Source organism: Saimiri boliviensis, chromosome 2 (genome assembly GCF_048565385.1).
Source record: "Saimiri boliviensis isolate mSaiBol1 chromosome 2, mSaiBol1.pri, whole genome shotgun sequence".
Taxonomy (NCBI): domain Eukaryota; kingdom Metazoa; phylum Chordata; class Mammalia; order Primates; family Cebidae; genus Saimiri; species Saimiri boliviensis.
The window spans coordinates 26,570,048-26,597,965 of NC_133450.1; the positions used below are offsets into that span (position 1 = coordinate 26,570,048).

At 43.1% G+C, this 27,918-nt stretch overlaps 2 protein-coding genes and 1 long non-coding RNA gene across 5 annotated transcripts in view; 1 reads left to right on the forward strand and 2 right to left on the reverse strand.

Annotated features, from left to right (window-relative positions):
- The window catches only part of TMEM63C (transmembrane protein 63C), a 137,861-nt gene extending 134,472 nt beyond the window's left edge, over positions 1 to 3,389 (reverse strand). Inside the window, exon 1 of one of the 2 annotated variants that reach the window (XM_074392940.1) lies at positions 3,302 to 3,389. The gene's annotated coding sequence lies outside the window, so the exon portion shown is untranslated. The remainder of the gene's footprint in view (positions 1 to 3,301) is intronic. The other variant, XM_074392941.1, reaches the window with a different exon arrangement.
- Positions 2,854 to 21,822, reverse strand: CIPC (CLOCK interacting pacemaker). 2 transcript variants are annotated; one of them, XM_003924587.4, is made up of 4 exons: positions 21,703 to 21,822; positions 14,953 to 15,140; positions 10,187 to 10,356; positions 2,854 to 6,761 (listed from the first exon to the last, which is right to left on the reverse strand). In XM_003924587.4, the coding sequence occupies exons 2-4, from the start codon at positions 15,086 to 15,088 to the stop codon at positions 5,868 to 5,870; spliced, it is 1,200 nt and encodes a 399-aa protein (XP_003924636.1). In that variant the 5' UTR covers positions 15,089 to 15,140; positions 21,703 to 21,822; the 3' UTR covers positions 2,854 to 5,867. The 2 variants fall into 2 exon arrangements, with proteins under 2 accessions (XP_003924636.1, XP_010333619.1); XM_010335317.3 differs by lacking the exon at positions 21,703 to 21,822 and adding an exon at positions 15,236 to 15,963.
- Positions 21,823 to 21,921: 99 nt separating this feature from the next.
- LOC120363938 (uncharacterized) lies at positions 21,922 to 27,568 on the forward strand. Its single transcript, XR_005579334.2, has 3 exons — positions 21,922 to 22,040; positions 26,738 to 26,906; positions 27,290 to 27,568. It is a non-coding gene; the product is annotated as an uncharacterized LOC120363938 (long non-coding RNA).
- The last annotated feature ends 350 nt before the right edge of the window (positions 27,569 to 27,918 follow it).

The following is a 27,918-nucleotide window of genomic DNA, read 5'->3' on the forward strand; positions in this document are numbered from 1 at the left end:
GTCACACATGGACCCACAGAACAGCTCTTTCCAGGAAGCCAAAGAGTAACCATCCTGGGTGGTATTTGCTCTCCTCCCACACACTGTAAATAAGATTTTGGTAGAAGATAGTCTTAATTATCCCAAGCAACGACAACTATGAAGGGGCAGAATGCCATCACTAGAATCTCATCACCGGTCTGTGAGCGGCGAGGCTGCCTCGCTCTGCGGAGCAGTTTTAAAACACTTTCGAGACGTCATTTTTTTGCATTGCACCTTCATCATAGGATGTCAAGTGCATAGTGAGGATTACACCACTCGTCTTTTGCTGAAGGAAACTCAGGCAGCAGAGATACAGGCTACAGCACCTAGGGCATGGTCACTGTTTTCTTCTGCCTCTTTCTCTTGGGGATTCTGATTGTGTTGTGTCACCCAGGCAGACTTCTTCTCATCTCTAATCTCTCTTCTGGTGTAGATGAAAGGTGACCCAAAAGGCTGGGACCAGAATAAAGACCTCACAAAGTATCACTGCATCTATGTCATCTCTGACTAGTGACAGTGAAAATAATGTTAAATCAACCCAAGTGGTTCTGTTTTTTTGTTTGGCTTTTTTTTTTGAGACAGGGTTTTTGTCATCTAGGCTGGAGTGCAGTGGCATGATTTTGATTCACTGCAACCTCTGCCTCCTGGGCTCCAGCGATACACCCACCTCAGCCTCCAGAGTAGTTGGGACTACAGGTGTGTGCCACCATGCCCAGCTAATTTTGGTATTTTTTGTATAGACAGGGTTTCACCATGTTGCCCAGGCTAGTCTCAGAGTCCTGGGCTCAAGCAGTCCATCCACCTCAGCCTCCTGAAGTGCTGGGATTACAGGTGTGAGCCACTGCACCCAGCCCCAAATGGTTCCTTAAAACACACGCAGAAACATCATCCCTGGTTATGGGGAGAGAAGTCTGAAAGGAAATAAGCTAACTACACTCTTCAAAATACAAAAGTTACCTCCTTCATCTCAAATGAAACGAAAAAGCTGTTTGCAGATGACTGACCAGAAAAGGACATGATCTGATTTAATCCTAAATTAGTCTTCTTCTGGGCCAGTAAGAATTCTTTGAGACCAGTTTTTCACATGGGAGGTGGTAAATCCACATTAGCTGCCACAAGATAATCATATGAAAGGCTAAACCAACACAAACTGGCAAAGTGCTTCTCCCAGAGTTCCATATAAAGAAGTTAAAAATCTGGCAGAACACTGTACTATGAAACCATCTTACTGGAAACCCTCAGAAACTCTTCTAAGCACCTTATGTTTGCAAAATTTTAACCGGCCAAGAACAGTGGCTCATGCCTGTAACCCCAACACTTTGGGAGGCCGAGGCAGGTGGATCACCTGAGGTCAAGAGTTCAAGACCAGCCTGGCCAACATGGTGAAACCTTGAATCTACTAAAAAATATATAAAAATTAGTGGGGTGTGGTGGTTGGTGCCTGTAATCCCAGCTACTCGGGAAGCTAAGGCAGGAAAATCGCTTGAACCCAGGAGGCGGAGGTTGCAGTGAGCTGAAATCGCGCCATTGCACTCCAGCAATTTGCTGTTGTGACAAGAGCAAGATTCCATCTTAAACAAAAACAAGAAATTTTAATCTATTAATATTTTACACTCTAGCAATTTGTTCCTGTGACAAGAGCAAGACTCCGTCTTCAAAAAAAAAATTTTTTTTAATCTATTAATTTTATGGCTCACCTATAACACAACTATAGATCTTACAAAGGTTAGCAGTGAGATGAAACTTGAAGGTAACTAGTTCGAATTCATCATTGAACTGAGAGGAATGACATCTAGAGAGAGGTTAAATGACTTATCCAAAGTCACTGAGTCAGTGAGTAGTAGATATGACATGTGAATGTAGGTCTTTAGATCCCGTCACACCAGGCTACAATCTGCAGGGATGCCATAAAAGATGTGGATTAAACACGTTTGCAAACAGGCTGTCCTAAGGGAAAGCATTTCCACATAGAAGAATCACGCTGAGGGGTGAGGAGCTGCAAATGCAATTAACTGGGTTCTCCCGAGCCTCTCAGGCTCTACTCTTTGTGTGTGCTCCCTCCCTTCTCTGGATTCCACTTCCTAAGGAAGGATAGTTCTCTTTATTGCAGGAGGGGCCTTCTCTAGCCATCTTTACCCAGTTTTTGTTTCTTACTAGTGGCCTTACAGCTACCTTTTAAAAAGCCACTTAGACAATTGTATAGGACAGAAATACTACTAAAAGAATTAGACTATGACAACCCTCCAGGCTTTTTGGTGAGGACCAGCTTTTCATTTCCCCAGTGTCTTAAGATCCCAGGAAGGGGTTCCTGACTGGCCTGGGAAGCAGGGAGAACACCACGTGTCTCCCTGTTGAGATCCTCTAGGTGAACCCCTGACAAGGAGCAAGGGTTAGGAGGCATGGGGGAAGGTATGAAGATGTGCTTGCTAAGGACCTCTGTGCTGTAGAAAGAACTTCACTTACGGTGGCTTTGATTTATCTCAGTATAATAATTATAGTAGCTTTGTCACTTAAAAGTTCTATTTGTGAAAGTGTCAATCAGATGGAAGAAATCATTGGACTGTCTTCACCTCTCACTCCTCCCAACCTGCCCAGTATAAACCTTCAGGTCTCCAGAAAACAGAAGACTACACACTTGCCATAAAACTGCTCACATTTCCTTTTAATTTCACACCAGTGGAAATTTGAGCAATGAATTTCCACATGTTCATTGTCTAATTCCAATATTCCCAAATAAATTAGTACCTATGTTTAATATTTAATCACTTCAAAAAGGTATTCCAAGGTTTCACTCAGTATTTTTAAGCAGTTATAAAGCAAAAAGGTCAAATAGGTTTCAAGTAAGTGACTTTTATTTTTTTCTGACATTTCACAGTCAATTTCTACAAAACTTCATACTTTCTCAAAAGAGTTCACATTTGCTAAATAAATTTCTACCCTAAGGAATTCATAGCTCAAAAATCACTTCAATATATGCACAAAGGTTACTTTTCTTCTAAAGGAACCATAGTAGAAAAGAAAAAGACAATACTATAATCAATAAAAACCAATGAGTGTAATAAATTACAAATGTCATTAAATTCCATTCCCATTCCCATAACTATTGCAATCTGCAACTTTTCTAGATGTATTTTAATAATGCCAACAAAATCTGCCAAGATTTCTCTTAAGGGTTGCTCTGAGCTAAAAACGGCTTCTCACCTTTAGAAATCAGCAGCTCTGCCACAGTACTTCATAGCTAATTAAGTTATGCATCAGTAGAACCATCACTACTACTTACAGCCTTGGGCAACTGATGGAGATCTTTCTGGTCACCTCCGAGTTTCCTCCATTTGCTCATCTGGCTTCTGGCCCCAACTCTCTGCTGGCCCCAATGGATCTCTCCTTCCAAGATCTATCTTCTCTACTTGGGTTCATCTGCTTATAGCTCCAATAGGGAACAAACACCCATGGTAATAGCCTGGAGAGACTTCTAGCACCAAGTTACAAGATTAGAGAAGAGCTGGGGGTGGTGCTGCTTCTCCCTGCCACTCAACAGTGAGGATCGATAATGGCTTTCATCATCTTTTACTGACAGGAAAGGAAATGCAAGCCTTAATCTAGGAAGAAGAGTCCAAGAGGCTTGTAGCTCCACAGAGGATTTTTCCAATGGAATAAATTTGGTTCTCGGCAAGTGTTTTCAGATTTTTGACACTCAGTAAGACTCATGACTGGTGCCCAGGCTGTTCTGAATGCACCTGTCTCTATAGCTTTGCTGCCAAACATATTCTGCCAAAAAGGAAGCTTCCTAGCATGGTGCACAGAGTAGAGCTGCTATAGTACCACACAGATTCAGGGGAGGCAAAGAGAGTGGGCCAAGAGAAAAATATTAAAAGGAGCTGAGTCTGCCTAAAGACACATTTGTTCTGATTTCTGAAATTCTTTCAGAAAGCAAACAGCAGGTAATAATTCTGCATTAATGAGGGGAGTCAAGGGATGTTACCAAGTTGTTTACTTCAAAATCAGTCATATCTAAATCATGTTTGTATAGAAAGTATAGGCAATCTGAAGCCACATACTTTTAAAACTATGCTAGAGTTACAACTACCTAGGAAATATTATCTTTAACTTCTGGCCTTGGTAAAACTTTTCTTTGCAGAAAAGGTGAAGCTGGGCCAGGCGTCTTGGCTCAGGCCTGTAATCCCAGCACTTTGGGAGGCCGAGGTGGGTGGATCACCTGAGGTGAGGAGTTCAAGATCAGCCTGGCCAATGTGGTGAAACCCCCTCTCTACTAAAAATACAAAAATTACCTGGGCGTGGTGATGGGTGCCTGTAATCCCAGCTACTTGGGAGGCTGAGGCAGGAGAATCATTTGAACTTGGGAGGCAGAGGCTGCAGTGAGCCAAGATCTCGCCATTGCACTCCAGCCCTGGGCAACAAGAGTGAAACTCTGTCTCAAAAAAAAAAAAAAGATGAAGCTGATCATACAGAACTTCTTAAGATGATTTTGTAAAACCAAGGTTTTCAAGAGAATGAAATTTTAAAGTGAGAGAGTATTCTGAAACTTTACTACTTAGAAACATAGTTGCCTATATAATAAAGGTGAAAAGAACATGTATCATCTGGAAACTCTGGTCATGTTCTCCATTTTGAGATGAACTTCATATAATCAACATTACACTTTTGGCTTTGTTGCCAATATCTAACACAGGAAGGAAACACAGAAGATGCTGCTCCATAGCTGCTTCCCATCTCTATGACATGGAACAAGTGAAAACTTGGGATGTGAAAAGAAAATAGTTTCTTTTTCTTTTCACAACCCTTTCTAATTTTTTTGTGGACTTATTATCATACCCTTAAGACAACTGTATTTAATTCAAAGTTTATCACGCATAATACCATCTTTTACCAAAACAAATGGGACAAAAACCAAGGTGGCAACAGAGTTAACTTATACAACATCCCCAGGAACCACTGAAACTATCCTTAAGATTTTTAGACATAAAACAGGTAACACTGTTTCAAAAGAAGAGAGAAAAAAAGCCTAAGTTACCAGAATTATCCAGCTCCTGACCATGAGATATGTGGGCCATGTCTATTTCCTTCAGTTTCTAAGTCAGAAAAGCAATTCACTGACTATAATTCCAGATGGTACTGCATCCATTCCATACCTTAAAATTTGGAAGTATTTTTTTTTTTTTTTTTTTTTTTTGCCTGCTAGTTTAAGAGAAATCTGACTTGTAATGAAAGTGTAGAGTCCGATGGCACTACCTTTCCCCTTGACTTTCAAGTTTAAGAAAACAAAGCATTGAGTGGTTAAGTGCTTGCAACAAGGTGCAACCTGTGCCCAGGGCATTTTAGGTCTCACCCAACTAGCACGATGCCTAGTGGAATGCAAACACACCGCCTATTTCTCTCTGTGACTAAGACAGGCAAGGGAAGATCCATGAAGGTTTCCTTGTGTCACCTACTCCCTGACTCAACAGGCGTTGTCTGTATCCTCATTTGTGTTACTGCACCCTTGATCCTGGTTACTGAGTGGGATAGTGGGAGGTGACAGCAGGAAGAGCCCCACACAATCATCTCCTGCTCTGCCCCATGATCCATCGAAGCACCTTCAGGCTAAGGAAAAGGGGCTCAAGGGCACTCTGAAACTGAGGTCCTCAGTGGAACGGGGACATGTGTATCCTGTGCCCAGACCACAAGTTAAGACAGCAGCCAGGTGTTGGCATGTGGCTTCCTAAGTGAACCACGACACAGTTTAAGTTTAGAAGGAAAAGCTCTTACATAAGCTTTGAGAAACAGGAGTAGGTAACAGCAAATGAGCTAAAAGAACCACTCAAGTAACAGGAAAATGTGCCTCTGTGCTATATGTCTGGGTGATCAGAGAATGCTTCTAGGTCACTGCCTGCATTACTGGACCCAGGTGTTAAAGATGCCTGCAGCTTGGCCCAAGCCTGAGGGGCCCTGCTTTTGATGGCCTCTATAAACAGCTGGGTTTGCTCCTTTAGCTGGTCTAGTTCTACCTGAGTTGCCTGGTTCTGACGAATCAACTCCTTCGTTTTCAAAGTGATCTCCAGCAAACCTGATTTGTGCAGGACCACTAGGGTATTCTGAAAGCGCCTGTGTTTGCTCTGCCGCTGCTCTGAAAAGATATCTGGGCTGCGGCAGAGGTGCTCTGCAGCCCATAAAGGTGAGCTATAATTAGCAGACAGTGGTGAAAGGGGAGAGTTGCTCTCTAACCCATGCAGAGTGCTGTCTGATGCGCAGACAGGACTGGCGGGGGAAGCAAAGGTCAGACTGGGAGCTTTAGCCACGTGACTGCTGGATACCGGCTGAAGAGTCTGTGGACTTCCACCTGCCACCAGGGAGGGCACACCCTGCAGAGTCGAGTCCTCAGCAAGTTTGGCGCTGGGCGGTGCTGGCGTGGAGGGACTGGACGGAACAGCACCAGCCTTGGTTGGCTCACTGGAAGACAAGCTAGGCCCAAGTCTCTCGGTACAGATTTTCTTCTGCACTCCACTTGCTCCTTTTTCTTCTGGGCCAAGGGAAAGGCCCCTTTTACCTGGATGTGGGGCTATTTTGGTGTAAGAATTTAGAATGGGCAAGTAGTTCCTGGAGTCGGACTTTTTCTCGCCAGTGTGACACGGACTGACAGGAGACGGTACAGGTGGATGAAGGAGTAAGAGCTGTGGCTGTGCTGAGATCACTTCAAAGGAGGGCTGGACAGTCCACGACTGGAGCTGAGATGAGCTGCTGCCCTGAAGACAAAGGAGGAGAGCAGCACACTACTTATTACTGCTAAAATGATAGAGGAGTGAAGCTTCTGTCAAAGGGGAAAGCGGATACTCAGATGTTTAGAACAATTTCGAGGACAGAGCTTCCCTCACATACTGGCTTGAACATCTATTTGTGTCTGATATCACAAATACTTTTTTTTTTTTTAAACTTTTCCTCAGGGAAAATTGGAGGAAATATCTATTTTTATTCAAGTGTTATCACTCGGAAAAAGAAATGGGCAGGTAAAGTAATGACATAGCTAAGGTCACAACTGAAACAATAAAAATATGGATTGCCTGGTGTAAGTTAAAATGTGACTTTACAACAAAGCGTATCTTCATTTAGTTACACCTGGAACCCCTTTTACTGAAAATAACTTTTGATTAAAATGTAACACATTGGGCGGGGCGTGGTGGGTCATGCCTGTAATCCCAGTATTTTGGGAGGCTGAGATGGACTGATCACCTGAGGTCAGGAGCTTGAGACCAGCCTGGCCAACATGCGAAGCTCCGTCTCTACTAAAAACACAAAAAATTAGCTGGGTGTGGTGGTGCATGCCTGTAGTCCCAGCTACTCAGGAGGCTGATGCAGGAGAATCGCTTGAACCCAGGAGGTGGAGGTTGCCCTGAATCGAGATCACACCACTGCACTCCAGCCTGGGCAACAGAGCAAGATTTGGTCTCAAAAACAAACAAACAACAACAACAACAAAAAACAGAAAAAAAACCCATATTGTCAGGAGTCTGTGGGTCCCTGTTTTTAAGGCAGCGACATCCACGATCCTAAAACCATTCAAAATAATAACAATGTATTGGTGCTGATTACAGGCTACCATTGTGTGTAATATTTTATGTGAGTTAATCCATATAACAATCTCATGAAGTAGTTACTATTTCCCTTTATAAACAGGAAACTGAGGCTTAGTTGAAATAACTTGTTTTAAGTCACTAAGTGATGCAGTTAGGATTCCATCCTCTGTCTGACTCTAAAACCCATGTGAACCGTTCTGTTATACTGCCTTTATTATTCCTCAATTATATATTATTTTTAATTAAGGTATTGATTCTGATAAAATCTAATAAAGAAGAACATGGCTACTTGTCTCCAATGTTTGAAAGCCAATCCAGTTCCAACCTGGTCCCAAAAATTTGAGTATAGATGAGGCCAGGCAGAGAGCAAACCTGACAGAGGTTCATATCCTCAGTGGGGTCAAATGGGGTCATTTGCTTTATCCGAAGAACATTACACACTGTCTTCCCATACATGGACAGATGCACACCATTTTGCACACATTTCAGTTTCTTGGATGCAAGGTGATGAACTTTAGGCCCACTATAATTCATTTCTCATGCAAAGGCTGGAATGATCTGGAGCCCTCTTGATGTTCAAAGATACTCCAGAATATACTAAGGCAAGCAATGCTAGATCCAGAAAACACATTTCCTTGTCAAAAGATATCCAAAATCAAGAGGTCTTTTGAAGTAGAGATCAGCCTGTTCCAACTCAGTCAGAAGCAAAACTCCATGCCTTCTCCAGGAGGCAAATGGATCTGGAAAATATCTAATGCATTGCTTTCCCATGATTTTACTGGACTGTACTTCCTAATGCTACTGTTACGCTCACTGACCTAACAGATATTTAGCTAATTTGTTCTAATTATTAGATTTTACAAATTGCATTATTCATGTTGAAATCATCTGAGGGAATACGGAACAAAATTTTAGACTTTGACAGGATCTCAGAGTCATTTCACATAAAGCCTTCATATTAAAGATGAAGAAACTGATATCCATGGTGGTTAATAATGTACAAGATCACATTGTCTAGTGACAGAGATGGAATCAGACTCCCAAAAGAAAAACATCTAAAACCAGGCAGCAATAATCAAGATGTTACACAACATGCAGAGGGTTTTAAATGTGTATCATTATTTTAATTTTAGAATATGTTGGATTCTAGTATGTTTTTAAAAACCGAAACAAAACTCCTAGATACTCCCTTAGGTCAGCCTGTCCCCAACTCTCTTAGCTCCAGATCAGGCCTAGCAGCCTTCTTGGCGGGTCTTTGTCCTGAAGAATGTGGCTCTGCTGGAAAAGCCTACTCACTCTGTAACTGTGTGTGGGCTGTTCTCAGCCTTCTGGAGCTGCCAGCCTAGCCTACAACAAAGAAGGGATATAAACATAGACACACAAGAAAGGGACAAGGAAGCCAGAGAGGAAGGCAGGGAGAAAAAGAACTGGGAGAAAGGAAGCCCAGGAGAAGCGCTGGTGGCACTGGTAGGGCCAGGGCCATCTCACATGGGCTCCATTTCCTGTCTCTATTCTTTTCCTTTCAATAAGAGAGCCATGCTTCCAGCTGAGATGTGATTTACCAAGCAAAAGTCTTCAAATTCTTTTTCAGAACTCACTGGGCTGCCTTGTTGAAATCGGTTTGTGTTCCTCAGACATAACTAGGTAATAGCTAAGATATTAAGATTTCCTGTCAGGTTAAAGCCATGTTCTAACCTTTTACCTACTGAAGAAAAGTCAACTACTCAAGCCAGATTTCAAATTTCACTATCTTCAAGTAGCCTCATCAATGGACCCATATGAAAACGGATATATTTTCAGAGGAAAGTACAGTAAGATTAAATTTCTTTGGCTGAAATCAATCTTTTCTATTCTCAGACTTCTCTATTCTAACTTAACCAAGTCTATATGATCAAGTTCTCAGTTTCAAACCCTAGAGCTTAACTTAGATTTTCACCTCAATCTTTTCTTTCATATCTAAACAATAATCATATAATAAACATAGTTATGTAATAAAGCCCCAAACAGGATGTGTTTCCATTCCACAACAATGCTGTGTGGATTCTGCTGGTGTTCCCATACCTGAACCAGGAGCAGCTTCATCACTCATGATGGGCTCTGATTGACTACTAAGAACATGCGCATCGTATGCACAAAAAAAGAAAATTGTGTCTGTTATTTATTCTGAAGCAAATAAATGTATTCTACATTCCTAAATTCCCAGGACAATTCATATTAAAAAGAGCTTCTTTTGTTTCTAACCTAAACTCTGCCATATGTTAGAATACACCACTGAAGTGATGCCATTTCTGCTTGGTTCCTTTACACACACTTCAGGGTCCCTTTGGACACACTATGAATACAAAACTAAAACAACCTAACTGTCTCAAAGATGAGAATGCATGTCATGATTCTTGTATTCCTTTTTAAAACAGTGTCAGCACTTGAAAGATAACATCGCTCCCCAGGACAGAAAGTACACACTGGTGCGGTTCTAGTGGTCTGTTTTGTTTCTAAAACCTATCCTTGGCAGAGAGAGTATAAATCTCTTCCTTTATACACAGGAAGCTCAGAAATTTTTATTTGCGAAGCCTTTAGGTGGTATTAGTCCTCCTCACCTGTTTGACCAGCACATTCTTCATGACGACCATGGGAGACAGGGTTGGGAAGGCATTCTTTGCAGTTTTGGAGTTCTGCCTCGGCCTATCTTCTCTGCTCCAGCCTAAGGCGCTCAGCATGTCCTCGGACTCCATCTGCTCTGCGGAACTCAGACATTCTGAGCTCCCATCTGGTGGGCAGAAGAATGGTCAATTCACTTAGGCTCTAGACAGGGACTCTTAACCAGGCTCCTAAGGAGCTATGGACCTCTTGAAATTGAATGCAACACTTGTGATGTATTTTTGTGAATTTTATTGAGAAGGAGGCTTTCAGCTTTCATTGGATTTTCAATGGGATCGGTAATTAATCCCTCCTCCCCCAAAGCTTAAGAATCATTATCCTAAGACAAGGTTGACTTCCTTTCTAACTCTCTTACAGACAAAAACCTACCTCAGTTAGGGCTCACATGAAAGTAATTATCACCAGTCTACAGGAGAAATGAGTTCAAGGCTTCAAAGTTAGTTTATTACTTTCGAGAATCTGTTGTTGAGAAAGGAGACGGGTATGGCCCACGGTAGGATTAAGAGCTTCAGAAGGTCTGGGTACCACAAGATGTAATTACAATAATAAAAACAAAACCAATCTGTAAACCTCAAAACTTACATCCATTCTGAAATAAATTTATTTTTGTATTTATTTATTTAAGACAGAGTCTCATTCTGTCACTCAGGCTGCAGTGCAGTGGCACGATCTTGGCTCACTGCAACCTCTGTCTCCCAGGTTCAAGAGATTCTCCTATCTCAGTTTTCCGAGTAGCTGGGATTATAGGTGTGCACCATCACATCCAGCTAATTTTTTGTATTTTTAGTAGAGACAAGAGTTTCACCTTGTTGGCTAGGCTGGTCTCAAACTCCTGACCTTAGGTAATGCATCCACCTCAGCTTCCCAAAGTGCTGGTATTACCTGTGTGAGCCACCAGGCCCAGCCATCCACACTGAAATTTAAAAAGTGTCTTCCTAGATTTTCTAATTGTGAAATTCTGGATAAGTTCATCAAAGCTGAAGTTTACTTCTTTCTTTTTGTTGTCCGTCCTCAACCTCCCACCCCTTTTGCTGGTATCCTAAGTGCATGCTGCGTGTGCCTTTTGTTTGGGGATCCTGTACAATGGGTGATAGATGTTCTCCAAGGCAAAGAAAATAGGTTACTCCATGTAAACTTCATGCAAAAAGGATGTACTTAATACCTGCTGGAGTAAACTAAAAGACTGTTGTATCCTGCTGTTGAGGAGTCTGGAAATAGCCTAAATGTACATCAGGGATCTCAAAGTCATCTGGATGAGGCAGAACTGAAATGTGACTGTCATTTATGTGAATGTACTGTCAACAATTACATTTTCTCCAGCTTAATGAAGACTGTATGACCAGAAGGATATACATCAATGGAGATATTACTTAGAATCTCCAGTGACACTTTTCAAAAATTATGAATGTTGGGATCCTTCCCTTGATCTACTGAAGTGATTTACCTGGTTCCATGGTTAGGTATATTTTCATAAAACACAGGTAATCCAAATATGCACCTCTAGTTAAGAACCAAAAGACCAAAAACGAATGAGTCCAGATACAATGTACACACTGGGTGCCCAGATCTTGGTTTCTAAATGCCATTCTGCACATAAAGGAAATGAGGGCTCCTTGGAGAAACAGCTGATTCTAAGACTTTTGACAGGCAAGGTAGGAGATAAGCCTGGACAGCTTGTTGTCCCAGAAAGCAAAGAAGTGCTCAAACACTAACAAGAGAAGTGTCAAAGAGACACAAAAGCGATCCTGAAGGGACTCCCACTGGCCAAATTTGAGACAATTTGCGTATCAGAAATAATGATTTTAATGGACGGACAAACTGAATTACAAAATAATTCATGAATACATTAGTGATACTCAAAGAAGAAGGAGGAGGGAAAGCAGTTTTTACAGAAGAATGTCAGCTAATGATCTACCAAGAATGGTAAAATTAGAAGATCACCGCTTTTAAACCACCAGTGGATTCAGGCAAGGATCATCAACAGTTGCTAACTCTGGTAAAGAGTTTGTTGGGAAATAGGATAGTCACACAATTACAAAGTATTGTCCCTAAATTACTTATTAATTACAAAGAGAAAAGAGTACTTTTATAAGTCTGGTATACACTATCTTAGCCAAGTGATCAACCAACAAGAGCATCACCAATAGTAAGACTGACTTACGAGTCTCTACGTGTTGTAATGGAAAAAATAAAACATCAACAACACAGTATTTTAGTCAAGATGTTTATCTTGATCCTAATGATGGGGACACTACCAGAAAATCCAGAGTGTGAGACATTCTACAAAGCAACAGGCCTGACTCATTCAAAGATGTCAACGTCATAAAGAAAGGAAAGGAAAAAAGGGAAAGAAGAGATAGGGGAGTGGTTATAGACTAAACCAGACTGAAGGACAGAACAACTAAATGCAATGCTCAATCTTCAGCTGGATCCTGGATCCAAAACACACAGAGAAAAAGACAAAGAGCGCTAAGGGACATTATTGGGACAACGGGGTAAGATCTGAATATGGAGTGAAGCTAGTAAGTATCAGTGTTAAATTTCTTAGGTATGATAATGATATTATAACTATATAGAAGAATGTTCTTGTTTTAGGAAATTAGTACTGAAGCTATTTAGGGGTATAATGTCAAGTGTTTGCAATTTACTTTCAAATAGTTTGTGTGTGTCTGTGTGTGTGTGTGTAGAGAAAGGGAGAGAGAAAGCATATATGGCAAAATAATAGATATCTGGGGTTATGGGGTATTCATTTGCTTTTGTATAGGTTTGAAATACAAATGTGTAATTAAAATGGAAAAAATTGTCTTGATTTTACAAATTTCATCCTACTCTAAGGTAACTCAGGCAGTGAGGAAATCACTGGTACCTAGCCCAAGGGTGGCTAGAAGCATTCCAATGGCATTCACTGGGTACTTTCTGGGGCATAATGAGTCTGATTATTTTAATACTACCTTATGTCTGAGTAGTACAATATTCTTAAAACAACTGGCCTGACAAAGTTGAAGTTCTCAGAAGTGTCAAAATGTCAACAGTACTCGAAATAACAGAAGGCAGGATTGTGGATAATGTTTATTTTCTTCTTTGTGCTTTCCTAAATTTCTAAGCTTCTACAATGAGCAGGTATTACCTTCATGAAATGAGAAATAGAAAAAAAGCAAACATGATATTCAAAGAAAAAAAGAAAGGCCGGGCGCGGTGGCTCAATCCTGTAATCCCAGCACTTTGGGAGGCCGAGGCGGGTGGATCACGAGGTCAAGAGATCGAGACCATCCTGGCCAACATGGTGAAACCCCTTCTCTACTAAAAATACAAAAAATTAGCTGGGCATGGTGATGTGCCTGTAATCCCAGCTACTCAGGAGGCTGAGGCAGGAGAATTGCCTGAATCCAGGAGGCAGAGGTTGTGGTGAGCCGAGATGGCGCCATTGCACTCCAGCCTGGGTAACAAGAGCGAAACTCCGTCTCCAAAAAAAAAAAGAAAAAAAGAGACACTAGGCCTCCAATGTTTCCCAAACCTGTCCAATCATACAACAGAAACACTTGTTTTAAAAAAAAAACCCACATTCAAGGCTCTTTCCAGACTCCTGAAAGAGTTACCAGGAAAGGGGTTTGGTGATCAGTATTTTTAACAAATGCCTCAGGTGAGCCTTATGATGAGGCAGGGCTGGGAAATAATCCAAAGGGCTACAGGTTGGCCTGCCCTTCCCTGGGCTGTCCCGGCTCTGGGCAGGGCAACTAATTCCTCTTAATCTAATCCCTTCGTCTTTGAGCAACAGTCTATTTATAATTTGCCTTTTCAAGCAGCATGCCTACAGGGAGAAAATATGCCAATCTAAAGACAAGAGAGTTCTAGTTTTCCTAACAGCTGCATTTCTCACTATAATAAATCAAAATGGATTGATTTTTCTTTGTGAGTTTGGATAATATAAATCTCCTTGAGAGGTTCTATTCTCAGGATGTTGACTCGGCCAGAATCCCTCAGCATCACCCCTCTGCATCCCTGGGTCAAAAATCACACCACCACCATATTCAAGCCACTACCTTCAGACTGGGAAATAAAAAAATCGACCCAGCACAAAATTAAAAGATTCAATGTATATGCAGCTAGCCCTTTTGGGTAAGGTTTAAGACAAACTTGTAAGGAAAATGTTCTATTTTCTTATCGCTAATAGATACTCAAGTTTAGAACTGGGCCAGACGGCTCAGAGTCTAAATACAAAACGCATAGGGTCTGGCGGGAGGGGTAAGAGGTACTTTTCTAAACACAACTACTTTCTCAATGAAAAAGTTGCCTTACAAATGATATATAGTATTTAACTGGGAGTCTTCAAATTTGTTACATGGTGACAATATGCAGTAGCATCTTCCCCTTACAATGTAATAATTCCTATGAAAAAGGAACTAAAACAACAGAATTATGAGTATTTAAATATATTTTTCTAGTAACCAGTTGCAATAGTTGGAAGTGTAAGATTCAGAGTCTAAGTTGAAAAAAGATGTCAAATAATTCTTTCACAACTAACCCTACAGTGACTTTGATGGGTACCCTGACATATGGTATCAGAATTACCATGTTGAGGCATCAGGTAATTCTTTCTCCTGTGCATGAAAGCATCCTATCCTTATCACATAAATGAGTTTTGGGTAGGAAATTTTTCAGGCAAAGCATTCACTCCAAAACAGAGGAAGGAGAAGATATTTTTAACCTGAAAAGCCAGAGTCCTTGTCTGACTCAGCAGCAGCCATCCCGAGCTGACGAGCCACTTTTTTCATCTCTGTGCTTTTGCCTACTTTGGCGGACAGTCTTCTGGGGCTCTCTCTGGATGGGTTTTTCCTCTCCATGGTTTATTCGGCTGGAGGCAGATTCATTGGTACTCTTTGCATCTGGACTGCCCTATGAAAAGCAATTATGTAAGAAGTCACTGCCTGGAGAGCTGAAACAGGTGATCCAAATAGTGAATAAAGTATGGGCAAAGAACACGACCTTACCCACTTCAGCTTTATTTTCTCAGAGGTCTCAAGTGACAAAAGCTTCAAGTTTACTAAACAGAATGGTTTCCACCCAAAAGGAAATTCACAGTCCTCTGGCTGCCCTCTAATTCCATTACAAATTCAAGGCACACAAACCACATTCAGCATACACTTTGTAAACTGCTAACAAAGGCACATTTGATTAGGCTTTTTTTGCAATGGGTAACAAAATGAAGTCACCATAGGAGAGAGGGGACAGGGGAGTGAAGAGAAGGGAAAAGGAAGACGGGAGAGGGGAGAGGGCAGAAGGAGGGGGAGAGGGGAAAGGGAAGAGGAGACGAGAGACACCATAAGCTTTGCTTTCCAAGTGTACATTTGCAGGCTCACGACCTATTGCCACCTCCCATAGTGTAGTGTTTCTCAAATTAACCTCTAAATCCTTTGGCTGACATTGAACAGAGAGCAAAAACAACTCCCTATACATGCATGCTACTTTTGGGCTTAAAAGACACTTTTATGGGCAAATAAAATCATATATAATAAAGAGCTAGCCGGGCGCGGTGGCTCAAGCCTGTAATCCCAGCACTTTGGGAGGCCGAGGCGGGTGGATCACGAGGTCGAGAGATCGAGACCATCCTGGTCAACATGGTGAAACCCCGTCTCTACTAAAAATACAAAAAAATAAGCTAGGCGTGGTGGTGCGTGCCCGTAATCCCAGTTACTCAGGAGGCTGAGGCAGGAGAATTGCCTGAACCCAGGAGGCGGAGGTTGCAGTGAGCCGAGATCGCGTCATTGCACTCCAGCCTGGGTAACAAGAGCGAAACTCTGTCTCAAAAAAAAAAAAAAAAAAAAAAGAGCTGATAATACGTGTTGCTATTAGTGTTAATCTCACTTGGGCCTCACAATGTCATCTTCAGTTGTCTCACTTTGCAGGGGAGGAAACCGAGGCTCAGATAAGTTACATTCAATCGTTTAGAAACATTTGTCAAATGCCACTGTAAATCAGGCATTGTGTAAGGACTAGGGATATAGAGCGAACAGAACAGGTATCTGTCGCTCCCTTCAAAGTGCTGGCCAAGGATAAGAATATCCCAGATATTTTAACATGGCCACTTGAGTCACCAAGGAATGGCAACTGTAAGACCAGCATAAGAACACAAAGACCACCACAGGGATAAGGAGAACAGGCCAACAGGGAACATGACAATAAAGAAACTGGGAAGATGCAAGCAAAGCCTTGTGATGTTCTAATTCACCATGCACTCCTGATTCTGTCCTGCTGTCCTTCTGAGTGAAGAAAAACACAGGTCCTCTGCCAAATGGCACTGTATCTGGAATACCCTGGAGTGCCAAGTCTGGACAGCTCTGCTAATGTAAGATCTAGTGAAGAACATTAACTACCCTAGAAGCAGCAGAGGAAGGATTCAAAATAAAATTAAATAGAAGACAAAGATGCTTATAAGCAACCCTCTCGCTCATACTTTTGCATACTGTAGGAGGAGACTAAAGAGAACACAAACGGACTGAATGAGAGTGAATTTTAAGCACAATTCCAAGCTAAAATCATTTTGCCCCATATCTAACTCATTTAAGGGGACTGGCTTCCTCATTCAACTGACATCAAATCAAGTACTCTTCCACAGGTCACATGTTCAATCCTATGTGCATAAAAGATAAACAACAGCACTGTCACATCTTGCAGAGAACTACGAAAAAGCAATGTCTATTTGACAGCTATGAAATTTGACAGCATGGACAGCCCAGTTTAAAAAGTAGACTAAAGTGTAAAACTGTATCTCTAATTAAATCAGGATCCTTTTGTGTGAAATTCAACAAACGTGCACAGTATAATTTTCCTAAAATAATACTGTCCGAAAGTGAATAGAAGTCTTTTCCAAAATAGAAGTAGATGAGGATTTGTGGATGGGCATTCCAACTAATTCAAGTTAAACCAGGCTGTTGATTTACATCAGGAGGGTAGCTCATGCTAGTTGCAACTAATTAAGAACCTTACTTAGGATCTTAGGTTCTTGAAGTTTTACATTATCTTACTAAACATGGATTATTTTACAGGAACTTTAGATAATGCATCCCAATGTAGTCTTCTACAATCTCTGTGGCAAAACAATGAAAAAAGTCTTGCTATTATTATTAAAGTGTAGTCATTGGAACTACAGAAAATACATGGGAATTTATTCTGGCTGATCGAGAATTTGTAAAACAGATAATTAATCAGAGAGTCAAAATACTAAAATACTGACAAATCAGTTGTTGAGGCTCAGAAAACAATACTCCAAAGTATGGCACTTTAGCATAATGAGTGCTTTATTGTTGTTTTTTGTTTTATCTGAAACTGTGTCTTGCTCTGTCGCCCACGCTGGAGTGCAAGGCCACAAACATGGCTCACTGCAGCCTCAACTTCCTGGCCATAAAGAAATTACCTGATCTGTCTTGTCTGATAGTAGATCATAAAACCATCATTCTAGAATGGCTCCTGCCCGATAACAGAGAGGAAGGAATGCTACGCAGAGGTCAAGAATAATTCTGTACAGACAGATCTTGCCGGGTTTCCCACCTCAGTCCATTACTATTAGATCACACTCTTTTTGTACGGTTGATTTTTCTTTTGTTTTGTTTTTTATTTATAGATGCATCACATGCTGTTGCTCAGGCTGGAGCGCAGTGGCACGATCACGGCTAACTGCAGACTCAACCTCCTGGACTAAAGTGATCCTTCTGCCTTAGCCTCCTGAGTAGCAGGGACTCCAGGCGTATACCACCACACTCAGCTAATTTTTAAATTTTTTGTAGAGAGTAGGTCTTGCTATGTTGTCCAAGCTGGTCTTGACCTCCTGGGTTCAAGCAATCCTCCCACCTCAGCACCCCAAAGTGCTAGGATAACAGGTGTGAGCCACCCCGCCCAGCCAGATCATACCTTTTTTGTCCAATATTTCTACAAGGCCTTACATTCTTCATCAAACCTAAGCATAAAAATAGTTTTCCCTGAGTTTGTGATATTTCAATTCTGAAGACTGCTATGTCATAAAAAAAACTTTGATTAAATAAAACTGTTATGTTTTCTCTGTTAACCTGTCTTTTGTTATGGGAGGGTCAACAGTGACCCTTATGGTAGGTGAGGAAAGGTATAGCAGAGGTAAGTTAAAAACAGAACAGATACTAAACTTAGATCCTGGGGAGTGGTGGCAGTTGGAAAGAAAGAATGCAGTCGACTTTAGAATGGCAAATTGACTATTTTGGATATAAAAATGATTAAAAATATGAAAGCCTCTGTCTTCAGTAAAGCTCTCTTAAGCAACAAGAAGCCTTAGCATTACAGCCGGGGAGGCTCACGTGGGATGTAAAACAAATGGCTACATCCCACCCCAAACTTTCTTCATTCGGAGGAGCAGCACTGCCCTCCTGGGAGTGGCTGAGGAACCCACTCGCAAGCTCTCAACAGGAGAGAAGCAGAGAGTGATGGCATTTACTACTGGTGCTCTCAACCCCAAAGTTTGCAAGACAAAGTCTGAAAACCTCAAGAAATTGTTTGCTTTTTTTCCTCCTAGATATTAGTTTATAATAAAGTTAGATGCTCACACACTGACTAGGAGTTGAAAATGGGTTACTAAGCTCTTAACCACTGTGTTCTTTCTGCTTCCTGGCACAGACTGGAAATCACTCATACTGCTTTACAAAAGCATGTACCTTACTCTGCATTAGGAGGGCTAATTTAAGCCCCAAAACTGTCAGAATTTACCCTAATTGGGCCTCTTATGCATGTATATGTAACACATTGTCCAAAAGTTTCCCAGAGATAGTACACACTAAAACTCATAATGGAAAGTGAATCAGGCTGGGTGCGGCACCAGTAATCCCAGCACTTTGGGAGGCCGAGGCAGATGCATCACCTAAGGTCAGGAGTTTGAGACCAGCCTGGCTAACATGGTGAAACCGTGTCTCTACTAAAAATACAAAAATTAGCTGGGTGTGGTGGCACATGTCTGTAATCCCAGCTACTTGAGAAGGGGAGGCAGGAGAATCACTTGAACCTAGGAGCCGGAGGTTGCAGTGAGCCGAGACGTCGCCACTGCACTCTGGCCTGGGGGACAGAGTGAGACTCAGTCTTAAAAAAACAAAAACATGGCGCGTGCCTGTAATCCCAGCTACTCAGGAGGCTGAGGCAGGAGAATTGCCTGAACCTAGGAGGCGGAGGTTGCAGTGAGCCGAGATCGAGCCATTGCACTCCAGCCTGGGTAACAAGAGCGAAACTCCGTCTCAAACAAAAACAAAAACAAAAACAAAAACAAACCCAAAGTGAATCAGAGCTGGGCAAGGTGGCTCACGTCTGTAATCCCAGCAGCACTTTAGGAGGCCAAAGCAGGTAGATCACCTGAGGTGAGGAGTTCTAGACCAGCCTGGCCAATATGGTACAACCCTGTCTCTATTAAAAGTACAAAAATTAGCTGGGCATGGTGGTGCGCGCCTGTAATCCCAGCTACTCAGGAGGCTGAGGCACGAGAACTGCCTGAATCTGGGAGGTGGAGATTGTAGTAAGCCAAGACTGTGCCTCTGCACTCCAGTCTGGGTGACAGAGTGTCACTCCATCTCAAAAAAAAAGTGAATCAATAAATATATTGGTTTATATAAGGAGACAAAATTCAAAATTCTATCAAGTACTCCAAAGCACTTAGCTCTTACTCTTTTTGCACTTCTGACATTAGTCTAATTATCTGTCTCCTCAACCTCGAGGTTTTTTTTTGCCTCCTGGCCCCCAACAATAAGGCATTCAATAGAGTAATAAATTCCAACAAATGGCTGATCTGCTGTCTCTCTGACAGCTCTAGTAGCTTAGTAGTCATGGAAATACTGAACAGCTTGAAGGTCAAGATTCTGCATTTCCAAACACCATGGTCACCTTAAGAGCTAATCTCCCCGGCAGGAAACAGATATTTGATCTACCCCTTATGCTAAGATGAAACCTCAGGAACAAATCCAACATCCAAATTAAAGGTTGGTCTAATCCACAAACAATCTTTGTGGATATTTGTTCTTAGGATTAAAAAGGAGATCCAAGGGTTACAAGAAAAGGATCTGAAATGCTGCTTTCAGATCTCTCCTTTTATAGACACTTGGCAACATTCCTGGGAGCTCGAGTTCCCTTTAAAATGTGTCACGTGTATAACATGTGTGCCTGGACAGAAGTGTGAGGTAAAAGCTCAAGCAGAGGCTTAAACACAACAAAGTGATAAGGTCACAGAAAGCAAACCTTGAGTAATCCCAGTTAGAATGATAAGTTCATTACTAGGTTTTCTCTGAAGTCATTTTCTTTTGGCCTGCATATTCAGATACCATCCTGAGAGAAGGCCTGGGTATTTTAACAGTGGAAAAACCCTATCTACCTAAATGTCTAATATTCATCTTCCCTTTTATATTCATTCCATTTCTCCAAGTTGGCTGAAAGCTCGTGTCAAAGATCCTGAACCTCAATTTCATACAATTTCCTATGTTTTAGACCAGTTTGGCTCTATTTTCACCTTTCAAAGAGGAGGTGAGCTTAGAGAACGTTCTCCGCTCCGCTCCCCTGCTGCAATTAGTTAACAGTAACAGTGCCCACCTACCCATTCGCACCAGCCCACGTTGCATCTGTGCCAGGCAGCATGTGCACCCTCCAGGCATCTACCAGCCTGCCAGCTCAGCAGGGCAGAACTGGGCAGACCCTAGTACTGTGCTGGGACTGGCATACCACCAGCCTTCCAGGGCAAACGCTCAGACAATGCATACTGCCAGGACTTGAGCAATAACAGGGCGCCTAGCTCCAGCCTGTGCCCTGGGCTGGGATCAGAGCTCCCCCGAAGCACGCACCCACTAACCACTAACTCCTTACTTGGCACTGCCCACCTTCTCCCCTAGAACACTGCCCCCGGCGCCAAGCCTGGCGAGCTGGCCACAGTGGAAATAACCAGCAACGTGGGTGAAGGCAGGTCTCTGGAAAAGGCAGCACACCTGTGCCCTGGGGGCCATAGCAGGGTACTACCCCTGACCTCAAACCGGTAGCCCAGGACCCTCGCCCAGTTACCAGTTCTGGCGCCCACTCACCTACCCATTGCCTGGCCCTCTGCTCCCAGCCGGGCTGGCCTCCAGGCTCTCTCCCCTCCCAGCCGGCTGGCGGCTGCCCCAGGGCTAAACCAAAGCCCACCTGCCCTAATGGGTTCGCCCCACTGGCCCCTCACACAAGCCCCCTCCCCACACGCAGCCCCCTCCTCACCCGCGATTCCCTCTCCCACGCCCCTCACAGCAAAGCCAACAACCCCCGCTCCCACCATTTGGCCCTCCGTCCCCCGAAAGTCTCAGTTTACCCCTCCTGCCTACTCGCTCCTCTTCCTCTCTCCCCCACTTCCACCTCCTTTCCCCACGCTCCTCGCCCAATCCCTCTCCCGCCGCCAGCCCTGCTCCCCTCCTCCCGCACCCAGCCCTCCCTTTCTCACCTAGGGCCAGGGTCGCCGCTCCACGACCGGTCCCGTGGGTCAGGTGGCGCATGCGTGAGCACGGCCCCGCGGCTCCATGACAACCTAGCCGTCGCCGTGTGTCTGGCTAACCCCCCAACCTCCCGCCCATTTCTCCTCCCCCCGCCTCCGCGACAGCTTGCGGCAGCCACGTGACCCGGCTCGGAGGACCCGGCACCATAGAGACCGCACACTGTTCTCCTAGAAGGGACCTTGGAGACGCGCCCTTTCCCCGCCCCCGCCGGAAGACCAGGCTAGTGCGGAGCGGGGCTAGCGCTCACAGGCCGGTGCTCGCTCCGCGGCGGGAGAGCGTCTCTATGGTTGGTGCCTGAGGCCCCGCCGCCATTTTGTACGGGGGCCATGAGCAATGAGCGGCTTGGGCACGGTTTCGAGGCGGGGTTCCGAGGAGCTGGGGGTGGGGACGGCTTGGAGCCGCTACTGCCAGAGGCGCGACTCTCGCACTATCGCGGTGCGTGCCGCGGTGCCGCCGTTGGGGGCGGGGGCCGGGGCGAGGCGTGTCCGGCCCGTGCGCGAGCCGGGAGCGACGGTGCTCAGCGTGGAAGAGCGGGCGCGCAGGCAGCCTCGGCGTGGAGCCGCCTGACAGGGGCCCCAGACCTCCCCGCGTGCTCCTCGCATTTTCCCTACGCATTTGCCCCGGTTTGTTTTTGTTCCCCTCCACCCTCGAGACCGTGCTCCAAGAGGTCGAGGGGCGATGAGTTATTTTAAGTGGATGAGTTCATGTCCTTTGATGTTTGACTCGCTTTGTCATGTGCGATGGTTTTTATGTGGACGCTGTTTCTCGGTGAAGGTTCACGGTGAACACGTGTGTAACAGCTAAAGAAAAGGGCTTGGGATCCGTTGGCGTTCTGCCGCCTTGAATCAATGAGGGTTACTTAGAATGATTTCTCTAGTGAAAAAGACATGGGCGAGTTTGAAGAGTGTTGACACATCGAGGCAGATTCTAGACTGAGCTGTCCAATAAGGTGATCACTAACTACTCGGTAACGTTCTCAGTCGTACTAGTCCCATTTCATGAGCTCCATGACCTCTTGATTGGACAGTGCAGATTATAGCCCATTCCCAGCATCGTGGAAAGTTGTATTGGACAGAGCTGATCTAGATGGTGGGAATCGTTTTATACCGGTCATCCAGGCCTTTGTAAGTGCTGCTAGATCATGGTTAATCTCGTTAGTCCTCTAGACGCAGATAATTCTAATGTATTATTGGGTATGGATGTACTTAATAGCAATAAGCTTTACCAACTTGTGCCTACAGCATGTAAGGCTTTGGTTTTGGGGACAGAGTGAAAGTGGTAGTTAACAATTAGCAAGTAATTCAGAGCCAGGCCGCTTTATATGCACCCTTTTATGATGCCTTACAAATTTATGACGCAGGTGGTGTTTTTTTTTTCCAGTTGCGTAGACTTTTTGCCCATTAGGACACAATTACGAAACCCTGGCTTTTATCCATGAAGCCATTAACAGATTGCCTTTTTTTGAAGTAGAATAAAACAGTCTGCCTTCAAATAACTTAAAATCTGATATGGGAAATAGGACACGCTGTAATAAATAATATGAAAGAGAATGGGATAAGCACCAGAAGATTCTGAACAAAATTAATGAAGTTAAGGGAGAAAAAAAAAAAATTTTTTTTTTTTTTTGGTTGTTGGAGGATGAGACCAGTAGGTAAAAGTTTAAGGATAGCTGAAAGTTGAATTTGCAATAATGGAAGTGGGTGAGAGTGTAATGCAGACCAAGCAAAAAAGAATTAATGAAATAAGCAAAAACATGAGGGGTTGTCCTATCTTAGTATTCCAAAGGGGCAAATAAATCCACTATGAGAGGAATGAATGAATGGCATCTGCAGCAACCTGGATGAGATTGGAGACTTACGTTCTAAGTGAAGTAACTAAGGAATAGAAACTCAAACATCATATGTTCTCACTCAAGTGGGAGTTAAGCTATGAGAATGTAAAGGCATAAGAATGGTAAAATGGCCTTTAGGGACTCAGGGAAAAAGGGCTGGAAGGGGGTGAGGGATAACAGCATTGGGTTCAGTGTATACTGCTCCGGGGATGGCTGCACCAAAATCTCACAAATCACTGCTAAAGAACTTATGCATATAACTAAATACCACCTGTTCCCCCAAAAACCTATGGAAATAAAAACAGCAAACAACAACAAAAACGAGTACTAGGCTTAATACCTGGGCGACAAAATCTGTACAACAAACCCCCATGACACAAATTTGCCTATGTAACAAACCTGCACACGTATCCCTGAACTTAGATAAAAAACAAAACAAAATTTAAAAAAGAATAAAACAGTCTGCCTTCAAATAACTTAAAATCTAATATGGGAAATAAGACATGCTGGAATAAGCAATATGAAAGAGAATGGGGTAAGTACCAGAAGATTCTCAGCACAATAATAAAACTGAGAGGAAAAAAGAAACCTTTCTTTTTTGGTTGTTGGAGTAGGAAGAGACCAGCAGGTAAAGCTTTAAAGTCACCTAAAAGTTGGATTTGCAATAATGGAAGTGGGTGAGGGTATGATGCATTACCACGCAAAAAAGAATCAATGAAATACGCAAAAGCATGAGGCCCTATCTTAGTCCTCTGAAGGGGCAAATAAACCAAGCTTTTTTGACTTTCCCTGCATCTTGAGCAGACAGCCATGCTGTACCAATAACTTGAACTTCTGACAAGTATTGTAATGGAACCAAGTGAATTAGACTAATGATAGGCATAATTTTTATGATTATTTTATGCTATGATTCTACAGTTACATATGCAGAATAAGCCATTCATGAAAATGGACAGTGAATATTTTTATATAGCTAAACCACTGTAAACGTTTTTCTTTCCCATTAATTTACCAAGGTTTGTAAATCAGCATCTATTGATAGTTTACTGGTGCCACGAATTCTTTAACCTTCACTCACTTTACTCTCTTTATTCTTGTTTGGGGTAAGGACCCTGTGATGGATAGTGGGTTTTGAAGCACCGGATTATTCTTGCTGTAAGGTCCTTTCCAATTCAAGTTCTCCCCAGTACCATTGTGGTCTAGGCTTGGTTTGCCACCACCACCACCAGTAGGGGGAGACATGCGCCCTTAAATCCTACATTTAGGGATTTGCGAAAGTTTCTTTTTTCCATCTACTTCATGAAATAGTAGCCTGTGAGAGATCCTGGTTTAAATAAATAAATAAATAATAAAGAAAGAAATTGTAACCTGCCTCTCCATGTGAGGCATTTTTAATGCTGCATAGGATATCATGAAGAGTCAACCATGAACCGAGTTTTATTTGAAGATACTTTCAAGGGTATAATCTATTGTATAAAAATATTTATATGTTGAATTTAAAATCAAAGTCATTTAAAAATATTTAAATGTAATTAAAATAGGAGGCAGTGAAAGTATTCACATGATCTAGTTTCAAATCCCAGCTCCTATCAATATCATTTTATAAAAGAAAGGGCATTTTGATATCTTTTCCATATACACAGGAAGAAAGATAGGACATAACCTCACAATTTAAGAATAGAATAAATTCAGCCGGGTGTGGTGGCTCATACGTGTAATTCCAGCACTTTGGGAGGCTGAGGTCGGCAGACCACCTGAGGTCAGGAGTTTGAGACCAACCTGGCCAACATAGTGAAAACCCGTCTCTACTAAAAATACAAAAATGAGCCAGGTGTGGTGGTGAGTGCCTGTGGTTCCAGCTACTCGAGAGGCTGAGGCAGGAGAATTGCTTGAACCCAGGAGGCAGAGGTTGCAGTGAGCCAGGATCCCACCACTGCACTCCAGCTTGGGCAACAGAGCAAGACTCCATCTCAAAATAATAATTTCGGCTGTATGAAAAACAAAGCTTTCATCTTATTTTTCCAGTTTGGCTGAGGACTGGTGAAAACAGCCTCACAAGGACTAGCAGCAGTTCTTAGACTGGTGTTGGGAAACCACTGATTTCATTTTCCTGAACCTCAGTTTGGCCATCTGTAAAACAGTTATCCTCTAGTTTGAATCTACAATCTAGCATTATTGGTGCTGATCACTTTGTAAGTTTTTAAAGAAGATTTGATGGAGTGATAAGTGTGTGTCATGGGTCAGTGAGAGGAGAGGGGCTGCAGCCTGTGTGGGCAGGGGACGTACAGGTGCCAGATGGCAGAGGCAGAAGCAGAGGTCAGGGATAGTGGGATGTATGACCTTTTTTCCCTTAGCAGTCAGGGGACAAGGCCCTCACTAGCCAGACTGATTCTTGACTCATATTTTAGGGGAGTATTTGGCAGAGCAGATACACTAAGGGGTAATATTCAGGTTATGGTCAGGCTGTTCATATATAGGCAAAGGTTTGATTTTAGAGGCAGTGGAAAACCCTCCTACTGCTTGACACCCAGATACTCTGGAACCCAAGACAAAATCTTCCATAACACGGAGTGCTTGTTATTTGCCAGACACTGTCCTAAGTGATTTGCCTACATTTATTCACTTAATCCTCCCACTATCCTATAAGATGCGTGTAGTATCAATATTTTCTTTTTACAGAGCAGGAGGCTAAGACACAGAGGCCCATGTCACTTGCCAGGCTCACCAGTGGTAAGTGGTAGAACCAGGATTTGAATTCCAGAATTCTTGCCACTTTGCTTGACAGTCTCCATGCTAAAGTGGAAATGGGTAATATCTCAGCCTTTCCTGCTATAATAGGAGGAGGCCAGTGGTAAGCTAGAAGCACTATGAGGAATAAAAATAAAATCTGAAGCCCTTCAGCCAACTGGACTGACCCCCTCTTGGCCAGGCATTTCCCAGAGAAACCCTGAAAACTGAGTGTCTGGCATGCTGGGGAGAGAGGTCAGACATGCCTCAGTATGCCCCTTCCTTATTACCCTTTCTTTAGCCAGAATTGTTTCCTAAAGTGTAAGCAGAAACTAGCTCTAGAAAACAAGAAATGGATGACCCATTCCTTATCCCCATTAGCAAATCACCTGAGGTAGTGACTGCACTCCCCTGTCTCTTTACAGTTTCAAAGTGACAACTTGCCAGTTTCACAATGCATCCTTTCCTAAAAACTGACCACCATCTCTGGTCTAGTTTTGGCTGACTCATGGAGGATGTCCAGTGGAGGATTTTTGTGTCTTATGCTTCACCTTTTCACGTCAGAGTAAAACTGCCTTTGCAAAGATTATGATGGTAAGAGAAGTCTAGCATGGCTGACTCAATTTTGCTTCTGCCTCATAGGCTGGTTGTCCTCACTCATTCCTGGGTATAGGCCAAGCTAACCATGGGAGGCATTTCATTTATAGGTTAACTTTGAAGTAAGAATGATAAAAGGCCCTCCATGAAACTACCCCCTGCTCTTTCCTCAGGGACTGAAACCACTTTTGTAAAAGCAATGAAAGATTACAAGAGTAGGATTATGAGATGGGCCTGAATTCTGCTAAAATGTAGGTGTAATTAAATGATAACCAGCCATTGTTTCAGAAGTCACAAAATTTGTAACTTCCCCAAATGCTCCTTCCTATAGGTAATCACTATTGTAGAACCAAGGATTGATCTTTTGAGTTGTTTTTCAGACTTTTGCATCCTGGCAACTGACTAACTTCACCCAGATGATCTGAGACTCAGGAATCAACCGGTCCTGTGGGCCCCCCACCTAGAGGCTGACTCAGCACATGAGGACTGTTTTCCACACCCCTATGATTTCTTCCCCAACCAGTCAGCAGCACCCATTCCCTAGCCCCCTCCCACCAAATTATCCATAGTACTCTAGCCTCTCAGTTCTCAAGAAGACTGATTTGAGTAATAAACTCCCACCTTCTGCTTACCTAACCCTGCAATAATTAAACTCTTTCTCTACTGCAATACCGCTGTCTCAGTGAATTGTTTTTATCTGTGCAGTGGTAAGAAGAACCTGCTGGGCAATTATAAGAGGGCCAAAACTCCACCCTTGAACCATGCTACCACCACCACTTTTTTTTTTTTTTTGAGACAAGTCTCATTCTGTTGCCAGGCTGGAGCACAGTGGTGCGATCTCAGCTCACTGCAAGCTCTGCCTCCGGGTTCAAGCAATTCCCCTGCCTCGGTCTCTCAAGTAGCTGGGGCTACAGGCATACACCACCATGTCTGGCTAATTTTTTTGTATTTTAGTAGAGACGGCTTTCACCACATTGGCCAGGTTGGTCTCAATCTTCTGACCTAGTGA

Bases quoted from the DNA above. Each gene is read 5' to 3' on its own strand.
- CIPC (XM_003924587.4), bottom strand. From the start codon at position 15,088: ATGGAGAGGAAAAACCCATCCAGAGAGAGCCCCAGAAGACTGTCCGCC. The intron at 10,357-14,952 runs GTTAAAAATATC...TCTGCCCACCAG, and splicing joins CAAGGACTCTGGCTTTTCAG to ATGGGAGCTCAGAATGTCTG. The intron at 6,762-10,186 runs GTGAGGAGGACT...CTTTGTCTTCAG, and splicing joins AGAATGTGCTGGTCAAACAG to GGCAGCAGCTCATCTCAGCT.